The following is an 18,172-nucleotide window of genomic DNA, read 5'->3' as shown; positions in this document are numbered from 1 at the left end:
GTGAGAAATTGCTCAGGACCTGCACAGAGTGGCAAAGTGCTCAATGCAGGAAGGAAATAAACAGCCCAAGGAGAAAGAGACAGCTTTATTTCAGGAATGGAAGTGAAGTCTGGAAGGATGGAGCCAGCAGTTGCCTGAGGAGTTGTTTTTCTGAGAAAGTGCAATTCAATCCTTTCTGGCATAACACTCTGAGAAAAAAAAAAAAAAACCTGCTGGGGCCAGCAGGGTTGTGCTGACTGAGAAGGGTCGCTCCTGGCTCTCCATCCAACCCAGCAGGGTTCTGACCAGCTCCGCACAACATGCTCACTCTTCCCTTACCAAGGTATCTGCTGAGAGCTGCAGAGTGCCAGAATGGGGATACAGGCAGAGGCTGCTGCCCTGCCTCTCTGCAGGAGTTCATATAACACTTCTTTTCCTAGGGTGAGCCACAACAAAATGAAGAAATGGACTTTAAGGTGCAGCTGGCCCTTTCTCCCATCCCGCTCTGACGCGGGGAGAACACAGCCCAGTTGGCTTCACTCTCTCCACAGCCATGACTGGTGATGCCGAAGCCAGCTTGAATGTTACAGGGACTGGTCAGCACTGCCTGCTGGAGACCCATGAGCGTGGCTGACCTCTTCCTCTTGCTAGTTATAAGCTCAGACACCACACAGAGCAAATGTACCCTTGTCTTGCCCAGCAACTTCCCTCTGTAAACAAAAGCCATGCCCGGCTTACAGCCAGGTCAAAGAGAATCAGATTCCAAAAGGAATCAGCCCTGGTGGATCAGTTCCGTGGTTTCACTGGCTGCATCAGAGCCGCTGCCTTCAACCAGCCTGAACGCTTCTGTCCCGCGAGCCGCGGGCACCCACTGTCACTGACGAACACTGATCATGCAATGAGGAGTAACAGAGTTGCTCTGTTGGCGCTGGACCAGGTTTTGCAGTTCCCTCTCTCGCTGGCAAGGCAACGTCCAAGCAGGCTGCTTGCAGGTGCTCAGTTCTTCCATCGGATTTGCTAAAAGAGAGAAGAAGGCACGACTAACACGACTGCAGATGTGCTACTTCTATCAGCTTCACCCTTCATTCCTACACTGAATGCAACCCCAAACATAACAGTAGGAGGGAGAAAAGAATGTAGGAGAGCCATGCCCTTTCTGCACACCTAACCAAGAGCCATCTCTGATGAGAGTTTCTGCAACAAGCAGTAGGTGTTTCTTACCGTGTTGTTGAGTATGCTGTTTATCTTCTCTTCCTCTGCAGAGCCTCTCTCCACCTTGCATTTATATGCCATCAGCTGGATGCGATCCTTTAGATCCCTGTATGTCTAGATAAACAGCAAAACCAGCACACATCTGAGCGAAGGGGACACTTCCACAGTTGGAAGTTTTCCCAAGACTCAGGAATAAGCAAACCCCACCAGGCACACAGCAACAAATTGGCATGGGAAAGCTGGGGAGAAAGAGCAGGCTCCTGTCCCCTCTCTGCACACACACAGCAAGGACTCACATCTATGACAACATCGTGGCACTTGTATTTTGTGGCAAGGTTCAACCGTGTCTCCACATCCTCTACCAAGCGCACGTATTCCTGCAGCACCTGCAAGGGAAGGAAGAGTGTGTCAGCTCCCTTCTGCAGGTACTTCCTGCACCATTCTTTCACTCCAGCCACAAATTCTTTCAAGGTCACTGGTCACACAGAGTTGGCTCCATCCATCCTGAGGCAACAAGTGGCCAGGACAAGTTTGCTAAGGACTCCAAGGGCAGTAGAACTTTGCTCACAAAGCTCCAAGTCCTGTTCTACCTCATTTCTAGGGATGAGGTCAGCCTTTGCCAGATAGATGAAGCATATAGAAAGTAACCATAGCAAACAAAGCTGGCAATGCACTGTGGAGAGCTCGCTCTGTGGGCAGCTCACCTGGGGAATCGATCATGCCTCAAATCCCAGTGAAGACCAAGAGGACACAGGCAGATCCTTGCTCACCTGGACAGGCGCATTGTTCCTCTGCAAGATCTCCACCACCCGGTGGAAGCCGATAGGTGCCTTCTTCTTGGTGTAGCCCAGCCAGTTCTGAAATGACAGCCAAACCTTTTGTTAAACCTAACAGGCAATCCCTCCAGCCACTGCAAGAGGAAGCAAGAAACTGGTTCTCCCCTGGTGAAAGAAGAAATAACATCTCTCCAGCTGCCAGCAACGCATCCCACCAGCCACCACACGCACCGCTGGCAGAGCCCTTCATCCAGGGGCTAGGCTCGGGCTGGCTGTGAACCATTTGGTAAAGGGGCATGAGGGCAGCCTGCGACTCTGGCCCAGTCACTGCAGCCAGTCCAGGCCCAGCAGAGCTCAGGGAGAGGAGGAATATATTGTAACACCCTGCTGGGCCCTGCTGAAATGAAACCAGTCTGTCTGGTAACTCCACAACGAGCCAGCTATCAGGAGGAGATATCAGCACTTGGAACTGAATTCCCAGCAAGGCTTTCCCCAACTCACCTTGGTGGTAAAGAGGGCATCCACATCCTCCCAGGCTCGCAGCTTGGCACGGGCAGCCAGGGCAGTCAGCACATATTGCTTATCAGGAATCTGCAAGGCAGAGAGCTGCAGTCAGAGCACTAGCACTGCTCAGAAGGCCTGTGTGGGATGGAGAGGAATGGCGCCTGTCCCCAGCCTTGTCAGAAACCACAAAAACAGTCAGGCAAGGAAGTGAGATACTGCCTGAGACCATGGTCAGCACTGCAGAGAGCAGGAGATGGGGATTTGCAAGTGCTATTGCAGCCAGGATGCATTGGCCCCACTCAGTGGGACAGTGGAAGCCTCCACATGACTCCCACTTGCATTTCTGAGCTTCCACAATGGGCCTGCCCAAGCAGAATGCAGTGCTTCTCCCAAACCCGTGTCCGTGCTGAGCCTCTCAAACTCCTGCCCAGCCCCCTCGCTAAACACAATTCGGTTGCCCACGTTTTCAGCTGGTGCTGCCACACTGCAGGAAGCTCACATACCTTAAATGTTTTCTTCAGATTGGTCGGGCTGCTGAATGTTCCCTAGAGAGAGCAGACAGTCAGTGCAAACTCAGAGGAGGCCAAGATAGAGGTTCAAGCACCTTTCATTGTAAGGCATTTGCCTTGTACATGATGAATCTCCCTGCTATCAGTCTTTATGAGCTTTTTGCTCATTACAGTGACAAAGGAAAAACTGACAGAAGAGAGCAACCAACCTACTCCATTAGGTCTCTGGTTTGGTTTTCCCTACATTCTCTCAAGCTGTTGCACCTCCAGCACTTCAGAGACCAGAACCATACACCTCAGCCTCATGGATTAAGGACTAATTCTGTTTGCTTGGGGGCAGCACAAGACAGTGATTTCTTTTAGGAGGCAACTCTGTGATAGGTCACCCCAGGTTGAATGTCCTTTCTTAGAGCAAAAAAGAATCTCCAACCTGGTTGGAGGCTGAGGTAGCTTCATTTCTCTGGTCTCTCTTACAGATGAAATATGACCTTCCCCCCTTCTTTCCTTAACATGCCCAGCTTAAACACCTCACATACTGAGGGCTACAGGGATGAGATGCAACCTTGGTCCTCTACCACACCATCCTCACCTCAGCCTCCGTGTAGTGGTAGAAACAGGAATAGAAGAGAGTGGTCACTAGTGGCATGTTGAGAATTGAGGCCTTGCGAGGGTATTTCTGAAATATCTCCGACTGCCCAGCCGTCTCCAAGCGCCGATCGTTGGCCTGAGGAAACAGACAGAGAGGGTGAACATGAGTCAGGGCAGCTGCCTGACCCAGTTATGGGGTTTAGGTCTGGGCAGAGGGTTGTGATAGCAAAGCCCAAGCACAGCCTCAGCACGCCACGCAGTCTGATGTCTGCTATTTCACACATGGGTCTGGGTCTGGCACAGCAGCTTGCAGAGCAGTTAAACTACACCAGCCAGGCAGGCTGTTTAGATGCAGTGTGGTATGAGTCAGGGACAGATAGGGATCTCAGATAGTTGCGGTCACCTCCTGACCAGCAAAAGAAAAAGTTCATACCTCGATTATGATCTGTCTCTCCAGCAGCGTGTAATGGTCTTGGATGTGGGAGATATCCTCAGGTGCAAATGGCAGCCTGGCCAGACATGCAGGAAGAAAACAGTCAGCAGCTCTTAACGCAGCATGCTTGGAAGGATGTTTTTCTCTGCTGAATGTGCTCTCCACATACAGGGATGTGGGGAACACCCCCTACTCTTCCCAGCCTGACAGTAGGTACTGAAGCTCTTGCCCCATCAACCCTGCACTCACTGCCCTCTCCAGCTGCCTTTCTCCCAGACAGGTTCCACAGAAGAAAAAACTATGTGGCATCACTTACAGAAAAACCTAAAGCTGATGTTACCAATTTCCTTAAGTGCTCAGGCACCCAAGCCTTCACCCTTCACAACCTGATCAGAAGGTCCACAAAGCATTTCTGCCCCCAAGTAAGTAGCAAAAGATGCTGGACTAGTGATCAACACAAATTCTTCTGTCTGCATTATGTCCACAATAACTCACTGCCACTGAGGCAAAGCCAGCATCAGCTTTGGAACTATTTAAGCTGCAGTACTTAGACAGGGGTCTCATTTTCTTTATTACCAGCTTCTGTGAAGCACACATACCCCTCCCACCCTCTTTTGTTTTTCCTTACCCAATGCATCCTTTCAGAAATTCCCTCTTCTTTTCTACATCCTGGATGTTCAAATGCTCCCGATACTGAGAGAGCTGGAGGGAGAGGGAAAAGAAGCACAGTCTGTCTCATGAACTTAGGACGTACAGGACTCCAGGGGGCACAACAGGGATGCAAAGCTCTCGCCTGACAACCAGACACCCTGCAGCCACCTCTCCCTGCCCTTTTCATGCTCAGTGCACCCTCTTCACCAAGCAAAGGGAGCTTCTGCTCCTGGAGATACTCACAGCAACTTCCTCAGTCCTGTCTAGGAACCTGCAAAAGGGATTAAGCAAGCATTAATTGGAGGCAGATACCTAGCAGCGTGCTCAGATCTGCCACGTGGCTGGGCAAAGCCTCACCTGAGCAGATCCAGAAGCATCTTCTGCTCACCGGTCTCCTTGAGGAAATGGATCAGGTGGCACAAGGCCACCTGCCGCACCTCCAGCTCCCGAAACAAGATTTCTACAGGAGAGAGGGATGTGCACGTGTGAGCAAAGCAAGTTAGCATGACCAAGCCAGGGGGGCTCAGCACGGTGCACGGAGCTGCAAGCAATTAGCAGGATTCAGCAACCTTACCCCACCTCAAAGCCTAGTCTCCAGGGGCTATAACACAAAAGAAGAGACATGTTCACTAGGCTGCTGGGTGAATTCCCAGCAGAATGCCACTCCTGCGGATTCATTCTGATTTACCCCTTTCACTACCACCACCTACCAGTGTTTAAAGCTCCTCTCTGGGACCCTGATGGGCACCACCACCCCCCTCCCACATTACACCCACTGCAAGAATATTTCACGCTCAGTAAAGCAGCAATACCTCGGCTGCTGTCTCCCTGTGACTTGCAGCTGGTAAAGAACTAGCCTCTCTGTCCTTAACTGAAACACGCCCCAGAAACCCTCACCCCAGTCACACTCACCTCTCCTTAGCGTCCGTTTCAGGAATATCAGGACCTGTGAGCACAGAGAGGCAGCTCTCAGCTGAACATACCAGTCTTCACCAGAATTAAGACAGAGAGACAGCAAACTGTCAAGTTTGGCCAAGGCCTGGGGAAACTTTTGTAAGGGTGTCTGAAGTGCTCAGCTGAATTCTGCAACCCACCGGACACAGGGCAAGCAGTGAGCCAGGGCCGCAGCTGCCTGGCTTCTCTGAAGCTTAGCTTAGAGAGACAAAGAAAAACCTTTCCCTGAAGCATCCGAGGACTTAAAAGACCTGGATGGGGGAAGCTTTGACACAGCTCCACCTGCTGCCTGATGCCGTGGAAACCAGAAAAAATAGAGAAGTCTCAAATCTTCTGTGCTGCAGGGAGCAGACTAAACCTTGGCCTTTAAGAAGTTGCTGCAAGGAGCCCTTTGAGGGCTGAAGGATCGGGTTCCTTGTTATTACCTGATAAATTCTGCAGACTGGCAGGAAAGCCAGCAGGAATATGGAACTTTCCAGCCTTAAGCTTTGACAATTTTCCGTAACTTCTTCACTTGAGCTAAAGAAACCCCATCCTGCAAGATGAGGAGGCCCACTGACTGTTCACACAAGCACCCTTTGTGGGGTCACCCAGGGGATCCCAGCCCTGTACGGCCCCAGCAGGACTCACGGCTGTAATGACGTTCCCATCGTGCCCTGCCACAGCTTCATCCAGGAGCACCAGCTTGTCCTGCAGGGAGCGAAATCTCTCTAGAGAGCACACCTGGAGAAAGAAGAGGTACAAGCAGGCGTACAAGACATCAGGCAAGCCCCTACGCTGAACCAAGCCCTAAGGTGTTACCCAATCTTTCCACATGAGCCCTTCAGTAACACAACTCACTGCCCCACCAACCACTGGAGGACTTCCCATTCAGCTGAAGCCATGTGCTGTGCGATCCCTGGGAAGCTGTCTGCTCAGGTTGTGGAGTTAGCCCTCATTACTGCCTGGGTTAGCACAGCAGACACCATACATTTAGCACAAAGACTCTCACAACAAAGCCAAACTTCCCTGCATGCCACAATCCACCGGTCCTGACAGGAGGAGGGAACTCCATAGTGTTCTTCCCATGGAGGAGAATGGAAAAGTAGAACTGCACGACTCTTCCCCCCTTCTTTATCCTGTAATTGTGGCCTCTCTCAGCCTTTGGTCCACCTGCCCTCTGTCCAGCATGCCTCAGCACGGCAGCTATTAAGGCCAGGCAGCTTCGAAGGCAGTTCTTAAGGGCTGCGCACACAGCTCCTGGGCACTCACTGCGAACTGAGGCAGCTGACACTAAGATTCCATCTTCATCCCTCCGTTTGCCACCAACTAAGCAATGAAATAAAGCCCCCCAGCCTTGGATATCTTCCATAAACAGAGCCCCATGGAGATGAAAGGGTAAAGAGGGGTGCAGCAGTGCAGGTACCTCCTGTCAAAGCTGAGGAGATGACTCAGTTAGTAACCCAACAAAACCCTCCAGGTCTTCTGCTGCTCCTGAGCTACAGTGATCTCTGCGCTGCCACCTGGCAAAGCAACAGACAGGCACAGCACCATCCCTGCCAGATGCTGCAAGCAACACGGATCCCTTTCCTGCTCATGGAACAGCCAGAAGCATGGAGAAACACAAAGCAGTTTGGGAGCATCCCCCCCTCCTCCTCTCGAAAGCAGACGAAAGAGGAATATTCTTACCTTGCCCCTCTGCATTCGCCTGACTGTATCTTTGGGGCTCCAATCACTGCTGTAGTCCTGCCACAAGAGAAAGAAAGAGCAAATCAAGAGGACAACAGATTACTGAAAACCCAAATATAAAAGAGAAAAAAAAAAAAAAAAGCTGATCCATTTCCTCCCTACTAGGGAGCCAGTGCACACGAGTGTCGCAAGTCAATACATAACTGAAGGTCAGATGTTCTGAGCATAAGGGCACAGAACAGCTACTGGGAAGGCTCACAGAGTGCTTTTATACTCCACTGGTAGAATTCAATATTGGTCTGATAGAAAGGAGACTCAGCGTCTGGCCTGAATGCTGTGTGTCTATGTCTGCTGGTAAAGGCACTGGTTTCTGTCTGTGTTCATCTGTGTGGCCAGCTGTGCTAGCACTGTGCACGTCTGCAGCTGCTGGGGTTGTGTGCTCAGCCTTGTTACAGTACAGACCTGCAGACAGGGAACCACAGCCTCACATCTGCTGGGCTGGGACAAGAGGAATTCACCCAGTCCCCAAAACCCCTGGATTCTGCAGCACCCAGCACTGCCTCTATGGGAGGAGAACGCTCCTGCCAGCTGATGCCCCATGTCTGTGCCCTCCCTGTCCCAGGGATTCATGAACAAGAAGTTTAGAAACTTTTAGGTTTCTTTTAAGGAGCACGCAGTTCATCTGACCAAACATGAAAGCAGTTTACTGGCAAAGCACTATTTAGAAATCCTTTTCACAGAGACTGCTGGGCCTTCAGCAGGGGAAGGAATAACCAATATCCTCAGCAAAGCCTCCTACTTCTGGGTAAGGGCAGAAAACACCTAAATCAGCTGTGAGGCTGGGTCTGCATTTTGCAGCTCCCTGTCCTAATCCCTGCATTGCCCTCTGCTGTCTGAAATAGCCATTAATCAATTCCCATAAAACCTTCAGAGCACAAAAAGCTCTCATCTCAGCACTACAAACACAGGCTGCTCACCTTGTACTCAGCTTTTGGCCTGCGCAGCTCTGGGGCATAGTTTTTAACTCCTGTGTCCGAGAGGGCTGAAAGGGAAGGACAAAACTGAGGAGCACAACAAAATCCTGACTCATACCTACTTCCAAAACTGCCCTGTCCTTGGTTTCAAGCATCAAATAGCAATCCAAAGTTGCTTTAAACCCAACAGTCATCAGTTGTGCATAAACAGATTCCCTCAAATCATCACGCCAACCCTTCTGCTGGTTTGCTGAACAACTTTCAGACAACCCATTTCTGTGATACCAGGAAGATGACACCGCCTTTTTTTGGAAATGCTGTGGTTTATGCAAACCTGCACCCATCCCACAATGACGCAGGGGTTCTGAACTTACCATCCGAAAGGGACTGTAAACTGGGAAGTTTGTTTCGTCCTGCAATCAAAACAAAACTCATGAAAGACTGTCTCTGCTCTGGTAACACCTCTTGCAGAGGGAACATGGGTCTAGACTGCAGTCCAGTGAGCTGCAGCCATGCGAGTACAGAACAGGCCACTCTGCAGAGATACGTGCCACATTGGCATAGCTGAGGCTCACCTGCTTGCAGCCTGAGGCTTTGAAATAGCCTGTGCCATCACAGACCATGTGAAATAGCCTGTGCCATCACAGACCGTGCTGCACTATCCCATGTTGCACACTGCTACCAGCAGCAGCGAGCCAATGAGGGTCAGGTGAGGCCTGCATGGATCAAACCGATCCTTTTGCAGCCTCCTCTTTTCCACTGTGCAAACAGATTGTGGTGAAGTGCCGTGCTCTACCTTGCTGTTCTGTGGAGCCTAGCTTATCAGAAGCCAAAATCCCCAAAGCCACCTCCCACAATGGGAGAGCTGCCTGTCTTCTGCACAAGGCAGGCACAGTCACCAGTTTCTGACCAGTGACAGATGCACCCTCACAGTGAAGAGGGATTGGAGCTTCCCTGTTTGTAATACTCTTACTAATGATTTACATAAGGTAACTTGATTTCCCCTTGATATTCTTGTGGGAAAAGCCATTTGCCTGTACTGTGTATGAGGAACCTCACCTTTGAATAGGCTGCTTAGGGAGTAGGAGGAAACTTGCTTGGGTAAAGCGGCATTGGAGGAAGAACTCTTCTGTAGGCTGGAGTCTCGGCCATCCAGGGAGGTAGAGCTGCTGGAGGCGGTCTCTTTGATTGACCAGGAGATGCCTGTGCACAGACAGAGGTTATTCAGAACAGGAAAAGAGAAACCACTCTGTAAACAAAGTTCTTACGGCAGGGCAGGAATATTACCAAGCATGACCCGGTCAGTTCTGCACTAACTGTCCTGGTAAGTCTGACACCCAGCGCTAACCAAATGCACTGCACAGAATCCCAATTTCATGTAACAGTGTTTGTTAAACAGCTGCTTATTGCCCTCCAGAAACGGCTGCATTTCAGCAATGCTGTACAGCTCTTTATGGCTTATATTAAAAAAAAAAAAAAAAAAAGTGTACGTCACCCAGCGTTTGGGTGTCTGTTATGAGGTAAAGCATCATCCACGCTCTGGAGGTACACAGCCAAGACAGACAATCCCTGTCTTACCTCAGATTACAGACAAGTAAGTCCCTCCCTGGACACTGGGGAACTAAGACAGGTTTCTTCCCCACACTAACAAAACAGCTGTCAATGTTCACATGCATTCCTCTCTCTTCTGTTTGTTCAAGACATGAGTTTCCCTTTTTCATGCATTTTTTCACATGCTTTAGGACAAGGCGGTACAACAAAATAGCTGATGGGCAGAGACACTGGATGGGAAAAGGCAAAATCAGCACTGGTGGGAGGAGCCGCAGCACAGGCCAGGAAGGGGCTCTGTGGGTGATCCCCATGTAAAATGTCACCGCCTGGACGCTGCTCGCTGGCTAGCAGGTGCCACGCTTTCTGCAGGCATTGAGCTCCAAGGCAGGGCACCCAGCAGCGCGTGGGCCCCGCGCTGAGGCGCAGCAGCAGCAGCGGGGGCACGGACCCGCAGGGGTGGGAGGGGGCCTCGGGACACCCCGGGGCCTGCACTCACTTCCCACGGGCTCCCCGCTCCAGCTGACCTTCTCCAGCTCGTCCTCCTCATCGTCGACGATGTCCCGCAGGCTGTTCACCGCCCGCTTGGACTCCTTCAGCTGCGGACAGACAGACACGGGGGGGGGGGCTCGCCTCAGGCCGCCTCGCCGGGGAGCCCCGGGGTGGGAAGGGGGGGGGGGGGGCCCTACCTGGCACAGCTCGTCGTCCTCGTCGTCGAAGGTGAAGGCCCGGCACTTGGAGCTGTGCCAGTACTCCTCCTCGTCCGCCCGCGGCCGGCTCATCTGCAACGGCAGCGCCACAGCAGCGGGGAGCTCAGCGCCTCCTCAGCGCCTCAGCCTCAGCCTCCGCCCGCCGCCCGCTCCCCGCTCACCTCCCCTCACGCCTCAGGCACCGGCCGCTGAGGAAGGGCGGCCGCCGATCGCGCGCGGGGCACGCCGGGACTTGTAGTCCGCCCGCCGCCCCCCCGCCCTTCGCCTGTTGCTAGCGTGAACTACGAGTCCCGGCGTGCCCCGCGCGGGCGGCTCCTGAGGGGAGCCGGGCGGAACGAAAAGTTGGCGGCGGAACCCCGCAGCCGGGGCGGGGGGGGGGGGGGGGGAGGGCGGCGGAAGGGAGCGGGGCCGGCGGCGGAAGGAAGGCGGGCGGCCGGCGGTTCTAGCAGCTTCCACGGGAGGCGGCAGGAGGAGGAGGAGGAGGAGGAGGAGGTCCCGATGGCCAAGTGGGGAGAGGGCGACCCGCGGTGGATCGTGGAGCAGCGGGCGGACGCCACCAACGTCAACAACTGGCACTGGTGAGCCGCGGGGCCCGGCCGGGCCGCGGGAGGCGCCCCCGGGGCTTGGGGGGGGGGGGGGGCTGGGGAGGGCCTGGTTCGGCCCCCCCCCGGTCCCCGAGGGCCCCTGACGGACCGCCCGGCGCGGCGCTTCCCCGCAGGACGGAGCGGGATGCCTCCAACTGGTCCAGCGAGCGGCTGAAGGCCCTGCTGCTGCCCGTGCGGGTGGAGGGCGAGGAGGGGGCCTGCGAGGTGACCGAGGTGAGCAAGCTGGACGGGGAGGCCTCCATCAACAACCGCAAGGGGAAGCTCATCTTCTTCTACGAGTGGGCCATCAAGCTGGCCTGGACCGGTGAGTGGCGGCGGCTCCGGGTGTAAGGGGGATGAGGGGGGCCCAGCGCGTTGGGAACTGCACTAACGGGGAGCGCCGCGCTGTGATGCGATGTCACGTTGCTTGCAGCACAGCCACAGTCAGGGACGGTGCTCCAAGCAAAATCGCTGTCGTTGCAGGCACCTCGAAGACAGGAGTGAAGTACAAAGGCTATGTGGAGATTCCCAACCTCTCGGATGAGAATGATGTTGATGAAGTTGAGGTGAGCGCAGCTAAAAGCTGGCACTGCTGGGTGTGCGGCTGTTCTAGGGACAGCCCTCAGGGCATGTTTCCTTTGCGCAGAAGTTTCCTGCGTTAGAGACCTCTAACTTCCTGTTGCATCTTTTATCAAATTAATTTCTGCCTTTCATGTACGTGGGATCTGTCTGTAGCACACAGAGGCTTTTCGGTAGGTGCGTATGTTGCTGTGGGCCAACAGTAGATGAAATAGAAGACTTTGTAAAACTGCACTGCAGCTTGTGAAAACTTAGCTGAAGTCCAGCTGTGATGTTGGATCGAGTAACAGAAGGACTGTGAAAGCACAGGCTTGTTAACTAGCATTTGTTCTTCTTGTTTAGATCCTTGTCAGCCTTGCTAAAGATGAGCCTGACACTAACTTGAAGACCCTGATGAAGCAAGAGGGTGCGGAGAAGATCAGAGATGCAATAAAAACTTACATCAGCACTCTCAAAACAGGTACATGAGAAGGAGAGGGGTTATGGGACCCTTAGGGGTAGTACTCAATAAGGGTTGGGGTCAGAGAAGAGGGAATATTCCCCTCCTCAGGAAGGTTTTCAGGAAACAACCATTACCTTCTTATCTCTTTAGAAAATGGTTAGTGTTTGGCACAAAGCACTTCTGTCTGCAGACACTGTAGTGCAGTCCAGGTTGACTTTGATGGGAATCCATTAATAAAGAGCATTTTCTGATGGGTGTTTTTTAAAACTGGGACTGTCCTTCTCCTGCTGAAGGTCAGCTATAGGGAAAACGAACCTGGGAACGTGTGTTTGCTGCCATGGTGATGCTGAGTGTCAGCCACTGCGTGTGGCACGATCTGGCCTTTAGTGAGCTCGCTCCATTCAAAGGTGTTTTTTTTCTCTACTAGTGTGGCAAAAGAGAAAAGCAGCGCACTTGAAAGGAGTCTGGGGCTATTTGGATTTGAGAATAGCTGGTAACTTAAAGGTACTCTGCAGGTTTTGCTGGTGTCACTGAGTGAATGGTCTCAGCATCTGGAACAAAACACTTTTATAGAAAAACAAATCTCTGATTCCAGCAATGCTCTTTGGTAGAGTTCAGCTCTGCTCCCTAATCCAGGCTGAAAATCCTAATGTCACTTTCTGTATCTGTTTTATTACATTACACCACACACACTCAACATTCAAGTTTCTTTCAGTATAAGCCACCACAGGTTGCTGGATCAAGTTTCTGTACCCTCGGGTTTTTAAATTTCACTGTTCAAACTGGGAGGTGCTGTCACCCAGAGGAAGATGAGAATGATGTTCGGAAAGAACCGTATGATCTGGTGGGCTGAAATAAAGAGTAGCTGGTGGGAAATAAGTATTGCAGCATTTGGGATTATAGAATTTCTAATAAAGTTCTGTTATATGATGGAGTTTTGCCAGTTGGAACAGACAAAAGGGAAGGCAAGATCAAACCGTCGTATGAGAGGTAAAGGCAGAAGTGACAGAGCTGTAGGAAAAGCAAACGTGATGACGAAATGGGCTGAAACTTCTGGTGGAGTTACAAAAGTAATTGGGCAGGGCACCAGAGAGACCTCCTCCGGGTTTCTGTGTGTTGCCCTGGAATCTGTTGCCCAAAAACGATAAATTGAAGACGGAGTTAGAAGTTAACTTCATTCTGTACTACAGTCATCTGAGAAATGGGGAACCAGTCTGAAAAGCAACTTAAAGTTTGATTTGTTCAGATCATCAAGGTAAAAGCATCTGAAACCCAATTGCTATTTGTACTGGGGAGTGAGAGGGGAAAGAATCAATGTGAGAGCAAGGCAGATGTTGGTAGAAAAGTGATATCTACGATGGCATATGCTGAGGCTAGGAATAGGAAGAAAGTTCCTAACTCTTGCTGTAGACAGGTTTTCTTATGTCCTTCAGCGGTGAGTAGTGAGTGCAAAGTGAGACCTGTTTACCTTTTTTTGTTTGTTTAACTGGTTTCAAGATGGGGCTGCCAGCAAGAGCAGGGGAGAAACCAGGAAGACCCTTTTGGTTGTATGTTTCAAATGAGAGATTAAAGGTCTATTTGATCTATTATTGGTTTCACGGGCACATCGCTGTCTTTCCAGAATTCACCCAGGGCATGATACTGCCCACAGTGAACGGTGAACACATGGACACAACACCTCAGGTGGCACCTAAAGCAGAAGACCGCAAGGTAAATAAAACTGCAAACATGCTTTTGGGTCTCTGAAGAAGCGTATTAGATTTTGGGGCTTACAGGAACAATGTGGTAGGATACGTGTGCAGTAAGTATCAACCTGTGGTTCAGGCCTGTTTCCATTTGTAGCAGAAATTAATTCAAGCAGACCAATAAATCCACTTTTTTATACTCAAACATGATGTTGCATGTTTCCGTAAGGCCTTTGTTTTTTCCTTGGATACATGACTATTTACTGAGATGATTGAGAAAAAGTACGTGTGTTTTTCAGTTGTTTGTTGTTTTGTTAGAAGGCTGCCAGCAGCAGTTCTGCCACGTCGCAGTCCAAATCCATAGGAGTCAAGATCCCTACATGTAAAATCAGCTTGAAGGACACGTTCTTAACATCTCCTGAGGAGCTCTACCGGGTATTCGTTACTCAAGAGGTAATTCCAGGCTCGTTCTGTTGTTGCACACAGGAGGTTGGTTATAAGAAGCTTTATAAGGCATTCTGTAGGACACTCACAATTCTTGAGAATGGAACAAGAAAGCTGGTCTGCACAACAGTTGCTTGAAGCTCGTGCGTGCATTTTTCATGCAGCTGACAAGAGACTGTTAATGCCAGCCAGCAGTGAGCTCCAGGCTGCTATCAGCACCTGGCTGTAGGTGTGTCCCTTACTGCATGTGATCACATCTCTTGGGATTTACAGTTGCGTGCTTTTGGATTTTGTTGTTTCCTTTTAAGTTTAGGTGCTGTTAGCCTTATTAGGGGATAGATCCTCTCCCTGCATACTTTTACATAGTATAAGTACAGACAGCAGCATTGTATCATTAGTTAAACATGGTCTTAGCTTTTGGTTCCTCCTTCTTCAATAAAATAAAGATCATCTTTTCATTGGACCAGGTTTCTTTAAGGAATTAATCAGGGTAAATCAAAGCATGGTTTAGAGAACAAGTGCATAGAGCACATAGTGAAAGCTGGGGGTTCTTTTCCCTTGGTAAGCAAGATGCTGCTGTAGTAGCTATAGCTGTGCTTTTCTGGCCAGGCCAGGGGTTTTGTCTTTTCTTGTTGAAGACCTCATTCTGTTGACTCACCTCCTCTTCCAGAAGTTTTGTAGCTAGGTGGGAGCTATTGGGAAATAATTTTGCCGGTGGATAATGGCAAGTAATCCTGGTCTCCTGAATTCTTTTCAGATGGTCCAAGCTTTCACCCACGCACAAGCAGCTCTGGAGGCTGATAAGGGAGGCAAGTTCCAATTGCTGGATGGCAGCGTCACAGGAGAGTTTGTTGACCTAGTAAGTACCAACTTGTGCAGGTGCATCTTGCTTTGGGGCAGCCTTTTTGTTTTTGAAGCAGCAGTTTTGTAATACTGTATTTGAGTTATAATTCACTAATCAGGAATCTCTAGCTGGTGCCTGGTGGTTATGTATAATTGCTGTGGCTATTGAAGGGTTCCCTAGAGTATAAGTAAATGCATGGGACTGTAGCCTGGGGAAAAAAATCTGGCATCTAGTCCTGCATCTGCCCTGTCTTTGTGTGATTTTAATTAGTTATTGAGGGTGGGAGAGGTATTAAAGATAACAACTGGTCCTTTTCCTCTTCAGCCCTTTTGCCCTTGATGCTTGTGGACCAGGAATCTGTCTCAGTGACTTTCTTCCAGTGATACATAGTACCCAAATGTGACGTACAGTGTTCAGAACTCGCAGCCATATTCTGTGGGCTGCTATTGGAGTCTGAATCTGGCTTCCAAAATTACTTTTTCCTATGTTCTTGCTCATGCCTGCTTCAGGTTTAGCCTGGTCTGCCTTCCTAGAGGAGCAGTGGAAAGAAAGTGCCACTTAAAATCAGTTTGTGGTGCTCTCAAGGGACTTTTAAGGTGTCAGGTCAAGCACAGTTATAGTTGTTTTCAGTTAGACTTCGGGATGTGCAAAAACTACTATTCCTCAACATCTCTCTCTGTCTCTTTCCCAGGTCCCTGAGAAGCAACTTGTTATGAAATGGAGATTTAAATCTTGGCCAGCTGGTAAGTATACCAAAATGGACTCTGGCATTACAACTTGAGCCTGTGTTGGAAGGATTCCGGCCCCAATTCCCACACAGCACTCCAGCTAGTGACCAGGGTGCCTTAGCCCTGGATCATATCCCGCACAGTGGGGTCAGTCGTGATCCACTGGTTAGCAGCAGTCAGGGATCAGGAACAAGGAAGCAGCAGCTTCAGCCACAGCCAAGCAAGCTGTAACTGCTTTGAGCCCTATGAAAAGAGCTCTCTCCTCCCTCTCTAAGGAAGGCCTGCAGCTGTCATAAATAGATCCTACTGGGGAGGAGCCTGGGGAGTCTTTTTAAGTGGTGCTGTGTGAGAGGAGGAGGAGAGTGTACTGCCTGCTGCTGACAGATCTGTTTTGCTTCCTCCTAGGGCACTTCGCAACAATTACCTTGAACTTCACTGACAAAGGTGGTGAGACAGAGGTGTGCTTGGAAGGCAAGGGCATTCCTGCCAGCGAGGAAGAAAGAACAAAGCAAGGCTGGCAGCGCTACTACTTCGAGGGCATTAAACAGACATTTGGCTATGGCGCCCGCTTGTTTTAATAATGGTTGTTGGAAAGGCTCTCCCTGAAGACTCTGCCACGTGGACTGATACATTTCTCACCTCTCCCTTTCTAATCTTGGCCCTGCTGCTGGGTAGAGTGGGATGACAGGTGATGAGGAAGGCCATTGAGCAGCACCACTTTCAGTCCCTCACTGCTTTGTGCATGTCTCGTGCTGCAGGGGATTCTCTTACATGTACATACTTCTATTGCTAAATAAACCTAACTTAAAAAAACACCACGGTACTTGCGTGTTCAGATCGGCTTAAGTTCAAAGGTTTGGTGGCCAGGCTGAGGGAGGGATCTGTCTGGAAAAACACTGATCAGTGAGGAGTGTTGATCCCAATGTGATTTACTCCTCACTTCTGGGTGAGCGGAGAGCATGAGCCTGATGCAGTTTTTAGTTTGAGCAGCTGCTTGCTTTCTCTCTGCTTTTGATCTGCTAGTAAATGTTTTGAACCCTTCCCATTTTTGAAGGGATTTAAGATCATGTTAAAGCTATCCCTCTCCTCCCTTGCATATCGCTCTCTAACACAATCCTTTCACACACTCGTACTAGCCTGCTCCCCAAGAACGACGATTATTTTGTCACTCAGTGTCCAAGGAAATCAGCAACCACTGCTGGGCAAACTCTCACCTACAAGATGGTTCTAGCAAGAGTCAGCTACCTCTAAGAGCTCCAGGCCAAAACAAACTAGACTCAATGGGGGTGGGATTTATTCCTCTAAGATAAACAAGGCGCAGTACTTCTGGCTGACCCCACTTCAGCTGCTGCCTCTGTGGGTGAGGAAGAGCCATTAGCTTGTTCTCTTCTGCTAGTACAGCCTGTCCCCTGAGGTATCTTCTAAAGCACATAAACTGGTTGTTTGGGGGAAGAGAGGGAGGGGAGAGGTGAGTTCCACTTGGAAGTGGAAATCTGCCTAACCTGTAGGGTGACCAAAGTGCTGGATTTTACATTTCAGGCATCAGCTTCTCTTGCATGTTATGGTTATTGCTAGTAGTGATCTGCAGAGCAGCACCAGCAACTTGAAGTAATGTTGCTGCATGAGAAGTACTGTGCTTTTCTGATTTTTTTTTTCCCTTTTAAATCATTAACACATATCCATCCTCATCTGTAGAAGACAGGGAAAAACATAGCAGGAGGAATGTGGAAAACAGAAGGCAGGAAAAATATATCTGTTTTTGTAAACAGACACAGACAGTCTGAGTTGCCTTTTAGCACATGGAGAGCATTTCTAGCCTTTTCCCTCCCACTATTCTGGGGTGATTTTTTGTGGTACAGTGCTAACGAACATCAAAGTGGTACGAAACAGTATATGACAGAAAATATATCCGACTATATGGCAGAAAAGGAAGTTGTACAAAGCATGAGCACCTGTACTTACGGGAGGGCTTCCCTTTGTCATGTTTTCCTGGACGTGTCCTGCAGGGCTATCTTCCTTAAAGTGCTGGCTGGCTGGGAAAGGGGTGGAGATATTTTCCTGGGGTTCCTGCGCACAGGATCCTGTATGCATGTGGTGGGCTTCAGGATCAGACATGGGGTGTGCACACCCCGATGTCACTGCACAGCATGCCTATGTGCTGCGTTTGGTAATTCCTGGGCAAAATTATGGGAAAATAAACAGCCAGGCCCAGTAGCCTGCTCACAGACAAGACGAGAGCTTTGTTAAGAGCAAAATTATTTAAAACTGAGAAGACAAGCGCACTCAAATAACTTGAGACGAGCCTACCTGAATCCCGCTGTCCTTGCGGTGCTTGGTTGGCCGGCCACGCTGTGGCAGCA

At 50.3% G+C, this 18,172-nt stretch overlaps 2 protein-coding genes across 3 annotated transcripts; one reads left to right on the top strand and one right to left on the bottom strand.

Moving 5' to 3' along the window:
- Window positions 1–70: 70 nt before the first annotated feature.
- VIPAS39 (VPS33B interacting protein, apical-basolateral polarity regulator, spe-39 homolog) lies at window positions 71–10,795 on the bottom strand. The gene is made up of 20 exons (XM_068683093.1): window positions 10,668–10,795; window positions 10,486–10,578; window positions 10,296–10,395; window positions 9,308–9,451; window positions 8,623–8,661; window positions 8,252–8,316; window positions 7,275–7,331; window positions 6,237–6,329; window positions 5,565–5,598; window positions 5,010–5,112; window positions 4,896–4,923; window positions 4,630–4,703; window positions 4,002–4,077; window positions 3,570–3,704; window positions 2,975–3,016; window positions 2,469–2,558; window positions 1,962–2,048; window positions 1,488–1,577; window positions 1,201–1,305; window positions 71–996 (listed from the first exon to the last, which is right to left on the bottom strand). The coding sequence occupies exons 2-20, from the start codon at window positions 10,576–10,578 to the stop codon at window positions 976–978; spliced, it is 1,476 nt and encodes a 491-aa protein (XP_068539194.1). The 5' UTR covers window positions 10,668–10,795; the 3' UTR covers window positions 71–975.
- Window positions 10,796–10,909: 114 nt separating this feature from the next.
- AHSA1 (activator of HSP90 ATPase activity 1) lies at window positions 10,910–16,627 on the top strand. 2 transcript variants are annotated; one of them, XM_068683097.1, is made up of 9 exons: window positions 10,910–11,084; window positions 11,225–11,415; window positions 11,574–11,656; window positions 12,012–12,129; window positions 13,733–13,821; window positions 14,118–14,249; window positions 14,998–15,099; window positions 15,776–15,827; window positions 16,218–16,627. In XM_068683097.1, exons 1-9 carry the CDS (start codon window positions 11,005–11,007, stop codon window positions 16,388–16,390), a joined length of 1,020 nt encoding a protein of 339 aa, XP_068539198.1. In that variant the 5' UTR covers window positions 10,910–11,004; the 3' UTR covers window positions 16,391–16,627. The 2 variants fall into 2 exon arrangements, with proteins under 2 accessions (XP_068539198.1, XP_068539197.1); XM_068683096.1 differs by having other exon boundaries at window positions 14,115–14,249.
- The last annotated feature ends 1,545 nt before the right edge of the window (window positions 16,628–18,172 follow it).

The sequence above is a fragment of the Anas acuta genome, chromosome 5 (genome assembly GCF_963932015.1).
Source record: "Anas acuta chromosome 5, bAnaAcu1.1, whole genome shotgun sequence".
NCBI classification, from domain to species: domain Eukaryota; kingdom Metazoa; phylum Chordata; class Aves; order Anseriformes; family Anatidae; genus Anas; species Anas acuta.
The sequence above is the reverse complement of the archived record's forward strand: the minus strand, read 5'-3'. Positions and strand labels throughout refer to the sequence as shown.